Source organism: Zootoca vivipara, chromosome 3, assembly GCF_965207765.1.
Source record: "Zootoca vivipara chromosome 3, rZooViv2.hap1.1, whole genome shotgun sequence".
NCBI classification, from domain to species: Eukaryota; Metazoa; Chordata; class Lepidosauria; order Squamata; family Lacertidae; genus Zootoca; species Zootoca vivipara.
This window is the reverse complement of record NC_142586.1, coordinates 30347027-30354624: the sequence shown is the minus strand read 5'-3', so window position 1 is coordinate 30354624 and position 7598 is coordinate 30347027. Positions and strand designations below refer to the sequence as shown.

General features: G+C 43.9%; 1 protein-coding gene across 1 annotated transcript in view; it reads right to left on the bottom strand.

The window, feature by feature from the left end:
- Positions 1-263: 263 nt before the first annotated feature.
- The window catches only part of SACK1B (scaffolding CK1 anchoring protein B), a 45555-nt gene continuing 38220 nt past the window's right edge, over positions 264-7598 (bottom strand). Inside the window, exons 4-5 of the mRNA XM_035109778.3 lie at positions 4308-4432; positions 264-2941 (exon numbers count right to left, since the gene is read on the bottom strand). Coding sequence (XP_034965669.1) covers positions 514-2941; positions 4308-4432 — 2553 coding nt within the window. The 3' untranslated portion in view covers positions 264-513. The remainder of the gene's footprint in view (positions 2942-4307; positions 4433-7598) is intronic.

The following is a 7598-nucleotide window of genomic DNA, read 5'->3' as shown; positions in this document are numbered from 1 at the left end:
TGCATGTGGCAATATACATGTAGCTGCTGCTGAAAATGGAAGCCTAGTGGATATTGTATTGGAGGGGAGCAGCATTGCTTCTTTCGTTTACAAAAATATAGCAAGTCCAGCATTCAGAAAACGGTATATTCCCCCAACAGAAGCGCAACCTTGAGAGTAGACATGCAGACTGCATGTAAAAAAATTAGTAACCAACGAGCATTTATTGTGCATGGAAGCAATTTTATGGAAAGAGTGGCTCTACCTTGCATGTTTTGGCAGGGTTTATAAAAGAATGTTTATTGCCAGCACTGAGGTGAGTTACACCTCAAACGACATAAAAACGCAAATACGTATCAACAGGTCGGATTCCCAAACCTATGCTGAACCAAAGTTATATACATGTATAGCAGTGTTCTAACTCCCGTAGTGATCTGAGTTAAGTTTTACAAAAGCTGTCCATCAGTCTGTACTTAAGTATTTACAGCAGGTATATTTTAAAAAATAAAATTAAAAAAAATCCACAAGTAGGTTTCATTTGTTTTTGTATATAAAATTCCCAAACTTTTGCATAATTCCTCGCAACTTGTTTTCATTTGGGTGCAATGGGTGGTAGACACCAGGGTTGTAATTAGCCACCTGGTTGCTCCTTCCGTAATTATTCCTAGAGGCCTTGCTATTTGTCTCCGGATAGTGAGCGCTGTTTTTCTGGGTGCTGCTTGCTTGCTGAGTTCCTGCTGGCTGAGCAGAGCTTTCAACTTTGCAGAATGGCTCAAAGCGACTGTAAATACGCCTATCACTCAAGCGCGGTCTTATTAGCTCATCGTTTGGCTTGGTGCTCGATAGACGAGGCGCCGCTGCACTGACCCTGTGTGGAGGAATAGCGGCCGCAGTTGGTGGGGGTACCCGATCCCGGCCTGCATTTGCACGCAGCTCCCTGACATCCTGGTACTGAATTTGCTCGGTGTTGAATCTGGGAGCAGATGGGTCCCCTGGAGGTACTTCTAACAGCATATTTTCTATTGGTTTCACAACTGGCCCCCTTTTCATGTTTTCTTCCGATGGAGGTTTTAGAGATTTTTGAGACTTTGGTGATTTTGGAGGCTTGGGAGATTTGGGGGACTTGGGAGATTTGGGGGACTTTGGGCTGACAGCAATGTCCTCTTTACTCTTATGTAGGCTCCCTTGTGAATTAGATGAGGAGTTTCTTTTTTTCCTGGGAGAACATTCCACCTTTATTTCAGCCACTTTGGGTCTTTGGTTTTCTTCACCTTCTGACACCAGAGTGTCAGAACTGCTACACATTCTGTAAAAAGCAGGCGCTTTGTTTTTGGACAGGCTCTCTTTCTTCTCTGGTGTGAGATTCAGCAACGACCTCAGTTTCTGCGACCCCTTTTTCAGGAAACTTGGGGAATTCTTGTTCTCTTTCTTCGGTGAGGCATCCTTCCCAAGGTCATCTTTGCTCAATTCAGCTAGTACAGCCACAGAGATGGACTTTGGGCTGGTGGGGGAGCTGGCCTTTTCACTTTTCAGGTTATTGCTGTCAGGTGCTAGATGATTGGCTACATCGTACAAGCTTTTAGAGTTTTGTAGGTCCTCCTCTAGAGGTGGCTTTAGAGCTGCCGGTTGTCTGAGTCTATTCCTATTTAGCGTGCTGTAGACATAGCTGGCTGCCTCTTTGTTATTCCCAAGATCCAAAGCAGATTTCGAATTGTCAAACATTGGAAAACTTCGCCTTTTCAATACGCTTTCATTCTTTAGAAATTCTACTGGTCTGCTTGTGCTCAGAGTTGAATATAGGTAGGGAGGCTTCTCTCGACCAACTGGTGGAGTTACACTAGGTTTCTTATCTTCTGAAATGGGCAGGTTGTTGTTTTTGACTACCTCAGGTTCCAGTGGGACATATGTGCTTGGTTCTGCCTCAACGTCATCAGCTCCATCTTCTGGTCTGGGAACATGGTTGGGTGTCCCTTTGGGCGTCACACTGCCCTCTGAACCAATGATAGTTGAATTAGAAGAACTGGCACAGCTGTTTACTTCTTTCTGCTCTGGCAAAGTTGGCTTAAAGACAAAGGAGGAGCGCAGGCGAGAGTGAGCATAAAGGGCATGGGCCTTGATATTTTCTGCTGCATCAAAGCCCTCACACCTATCACCTATCCCTGAGCCATTTGAGTCTGCTGGAAAATCTGACTGGTCATTTAAATACGATTCAATGCGCCAGTTGCGCAGGAAAGATTTTGTGGTACGTTCAAGGGTCGGCATTCTCTGCTGTAGGTAGCGGATGTGACTGTCCATTCCATTGAAAGATCTCCGTACAATTGAGTTCCTGTCTGCAATATTCAGCTTCGGCTGTGGAAGCCGGTCAACCAAACTCTGTTGAGGCACATTGAGGTTTTTGTAACTTCCATGCAATGAAGATACAACGCTGAGACTGTCAGATGGCACTTGCCAACCATGCGGTTGATTATTTGCCCGGTTCACTGCCCTGTTGAGCATCATGTACGGAGTCCTTTCTGGTTTCTCTCCTGCATAGCTATGCCTTTTCCAATGTTCATTTACTTCATTGGACTGGTACTGCTGGATTCTACTCTGCATGTGAAAACCTGGAGCAAACTGTGGTTTCTGAAAGAGCTGCTTTCTAGGACCAAACGTGTCATTGTCATTTATTCCATATCTGCCTTGTTTCTTCAGAAAGCTGGTGTCTAAGTTGTGGGTTTTGTTGGCCCTCCCAAAAGGGTTACGCAGGCTAGAAGCTGAAGCTAAGGAAGACTGTGAATGCTGGTAGGCATCGTTCTCCCAGAGTGCTCGGCGGCTATTAATTCTAACTAACTCTGGAGCAAATGAGCTGGGAACAGAAGAACGGGCGTATAGTGTCCTAAACTCTTCATCAAAAGATTCAACCAGTTGTCCTGTAATAACCTGGACCATGCTGAGGTTTGCTTTCTCAAAGGACCACATAAAGCTGAAAGATGAAGAAATGACAATTAGCAATCCAAACCAGGAACAGGCAAACACTTGTTAACCAGTGGTCAAGTTACATAGTGATAGGTTTCTGTATCAGAAGTGAAACCTGTTCTCCTCAGAAATGTGCACAGGGATCGTATTATCAGTGATGAGTCACTGATGATTAAAGCTGAAGAAGCATATTGAGAATGATACATATTTTTACCAACACAAGCTATAAGTAGAGGTAGGTAGCACCTGCCATCTGTGCCTTAATATCTTTAAAAAAAAAACTGACTTCTCTCCCTTCTTTTAGATTACCTATGTTTTCTCTTAGCCAAATATTAGTTCCTCTTATCTGCCACACACAACCTTCATCTCTTCATATTTGTAACCCAATATGCCCTCTCCAGCCTTCTTACATAGGGCAAGGACATTGATTATGCTTGACCAAGCATAGGCAAACTCGGCCCTCCAGATGTTTTGGGACTACAACTCCCATCATCCCTGACCACTGGTCCTGTTAGCTAGGGATCATGGGAGTTGTAGGCCAAAATATCTGGAGGGCCACAGTTTGGGGATGACTGGCCTATCCCTGTGCTTGACCCATCTATTCCATCCCCTCTATAGAGTTAGCCTCACAGTTGCTGGTCTCTGTAAATAATCTTTCACTCCTATAATAACCCTGATCCTGGCTCTTCATTCCCTTACTAGAAAGGTTCAGTTGTCCCCATGACACACCATGTCTCTTGGCCAGTAATGTCTTAAGGGTATCCAGCGCCGTGGTGCAAGAATCCTCCAGCGCCCCCTCACGGCGGCAGTAGCATGCGGCTGAGGGGCGGAGATGGAGGATGTCAGAGCATGGACGGCGCGCACCACCTTGCATGGGGCTGGCCTGGGCGCAGACCCCACCTCCTGCAGAGGGGGCTGCTCAGCCTCCCGCCCTGGACTGGCCCCTCCTTGGCCCCTCCCTCCAGCGGCCGCTCCAGGACGCGGTGGTGGCGCGTGGCCATTGAGCTTCCTCCATGAAGCAGAATCAGTGAAACTCCTGCCTAGAGTGGCAGCAGGCGCATGATGCCACTCTAGGTAGGAGTCTCACTGATTCTGCTTCATGGAGGAAGCTCAATGGCCGCGCACTACTGCCGCCATGGGGGTGGGGGGCACCAGCAGCAGCTGCTCCCAGACACCAGTTGTTTAGCACTCCTTCCGCACCCCTGGTGGCCAGGCGCCCTGGTGCCTTGCGCCACCCAGCCCAGGCCTAGAGACGGCCCTGCTCTTGGCCCAAGACCACCCTAGCACATGTTCCTCCTGTGGACAAGAACACACAGCAACGTTATACTGAAGATATATAAATTATATCTAACATGATGTGCATAGCTTCTTACCTATAGGTACCATACATGACTTTCTTACAGTCAATGAGAAGAAATTTTTGTTCCATTTTTCCATGGAATTTCGCCCCTGACTTGGAGTAATAATCTTGTCCTTTTACTGTGCGCACCCTCATGTTCTGAAAAAAAGATGAGAAATTGTATGAAAAAGTCAGAATGCATTAATATAAACAAATACAGAACAATTTACTGCCTGGCCCTATGCCTAGTTTCAAGTTCTGAGTAAAAATCAAAAGGAGGCTTAACCCCAAGCAAGGACGCAGAGAGTTGCAGCTTTAAACACTACCTGTGCTGAGAAATCCAAAGCATGTTAATTCAGAAAAAAAATCCTAGTTTGTTTAATTGGATTAACTATCTAGTAATTGGATTTAAAACACTTCACAGTTCTTATTACATGTAGAAGGAACCCTAATCTCTTTAATCCAGACAACACCACCACAGAAAGAGGTTTTCATATCCATATTAGTTAAGATGGGACCATAAAAAAGTGTGTGAGAGAGAAAGATTGGGAGAGAGAAAGTGAGAGTGAGAAAGTGTGTCTGCCTACCCAGTGCTTTTTTTCTGGGGGTATGCATACCCCTAAACATTTTGTGAATCTTTGTACTTTTGTCCATTAACTGTATTTATTTTCCCCAATTTGAGCTATAAAATGGTGATTTTCTTGAGTCAAAATGAGAGTACCCCTAAACATTTTTTAAAGAAAAAAACACTGTGTCTGCCTATAGCTGAGGCTGATCACAAGGTTTATCAACACTTATCTTTCCTCTGCTCTTTCCAGGCTGCAATTTAAAACTCTGAGTACAAGTGCCTTCTTTTTTGGCCCCAGAGTTTTCCTCACCAAAAACAAAAACAAGAACGCTCTTCAAAGTTCTATCAGAGGAAACATCAATCTGTGCAAAATCCAAATTGACTTTTGCTCTGATTCAGCTTTAGAGAGTGGGTTTTTGCAGAGAAAGCTTAGGGAAACAACAACAAAAGGACAATGCTCACACACAGAGCATTAAAACACAGATCTCTGCCTGGAAAGAATGGGGCAAAAGGTAAGTGTATATAAACCCACAATGCTCTGGTACTGCATGAATAGAAGCATATTAGAAGAGTCCTGCTGAATTAAAGGTTTCTCTAGGCCAGCAACCCATTTCCCACAGTGGTGAACCCCGTCTATGGTACCCCGTAATCAAGGCATGAGGGCAATAGCATACTGCATCTATTTCTGGAATGGTCCTGACTTGTAGGCAGACTGATAGCTTTACCCTCCATGAATCTGTTTGATTTCTTTTTAGAGCCATCTATTGGTGGTTTCCGCACATCTTGCGGAAACAAATTCCGCAGTTTAACTAGTCACTACGTGAAGAAGTCATGTCAGTCCCACCCTTCAGCTTCATTGGATCACCCTGGGTTCTAGTATTACGAGGAGAGAAACTTCTCTATCCCCTTTCTCCACATCGCACATCATTGTATACACTTCGCTTCCATACCTGCCTCCCCCCCCCTAAACTAAACATCCCTAAACATTATAACTTTCGCCATAGAAGTGTTGCTCCAGACCCCAGATGACTTTGGTTGCCCATTGCTGCCATTTCCCCCGCTCTACGATATCATTTTTTTAATGGTGTGGTGACCAGAACTGACTAGAGTGGGTGATATTCAGAAAAGCTGTACTCAGAGCAGACACACTGAAATAAATGCAGATGAGAAAATCCATTGACTTCTACCTTGATTTAGTCAGATATCACTCATAATTCCAACTGTGGTCACATCATTGATTTATATAATGGCATTATATCACCAGCCTTATTTTCAATTCCTCTCCTAGGGCTCTCTAACATGGAATTTCTCACTGCCACATACTAAACCAACATTTTCAATGAGCTATCCACTGCGACCCTGATATATGCTTTTCCTGGTTAATCACCCCATTATACAGCATATTTTTGACAGGCAAAACATATTTGCTCTTTTGGTTACCATAGGCTTTTGATCAAATGAAGGGATCTTGCTGATGGAAGAGGAGTTGTCACTTTTGCCAATTCCCCCCCTTCCTCAGCAGCTTCAGATAGCACCTCTGACACTATTCTAGAGAGTCTCTTAACCTTATGAGATAGATTTTCAGCGAGTGCAAAGGTGTGATAATTTCTCCCCTATTTTCTATTTTTATTTATTTTTATTTTCTTTGTAAACCACCCTGGAACTGTGGTATGTAATTTTTTGCTGCATAAAATAAAAATAAAAATATTATTTTATTAAGGTTTGCATCACTACTAAGGAGCTTCCCGCAGCAACTAGTGTTGCTTCATGGGTTCCACCCAAATAATTGGTCAACTGCAAGCCTGCCTAAGTCACCCTGATACATTATAATTGTGCACAATTTGCTACAAGAAGCACAACACAAGTGACTTATAGGAGTAAAACCAACACAGCTGTGTGTGAAAAAAACAGGAACCTATTTAAAAAACAAACAGGAACACCCTCAGTTAGGGGAAGTTAGGTCAGATCAGTGCAATGATACCACAGTATCCAATTAAAATTTGCACACATGGAGATACAACCTGTTTTGTCTCTTTGCCAGTATAAAACCTGTATTTGTGAAATGCCCTTGTGACAGCTTGAAGGTGGAATCCTTATGATCCTCCATTTGAAGATCATAAAACATTTCTTTTTAAAAACCAGAGAGCCGACAGAACATGTGGTTTCTGTTCTAATCACACAGCACTGGATTCTGGTTGCCAAAGTTCTTTAAGGAAGGAAATACACCTTCTGCGTGTCTTCAAAGGAATGGATGCAAATGGATGGAAGGGGGCAAAAAAAAAAACCCTCCAATTCTCCTTGCTATTCTCACCCATGTTACTGACTCAAGGTTTTGTTTGGCTCTTGGGCAAGATATCTTTAGGACAGCAGCCGCAGCTCCACTTCAATGGTAATTCTCCTGCCCATTCATTTGCTCTTTCCCTCTGGGCTAAACACACACTACTTCCAGAAGGAAAATGAAGGCTCCTGGCTCCTTCTTTTTGTTCCCATCATTGCTCACTTCCTTGCATCAACAGTTTTAAGCAGCTTGCTCCTTGGAGATCTTAGGTGCACTGTCTGCCCATCCCAGATAAAGCCCATCAGACTGCATGCAATTACAGCTGCGCACCTTTATCCTGCTCATGCTTGCTCAGAAAGAAATCCAATTAATTTCAATGGAATTTACTAATGAGCTCTTGAGAAAGGGTGTTAAGTCACACTCCTTAACCCACTTATTGGAGGGTAAAGCTCAAATTGGACACAGTGTGACTTACTTCC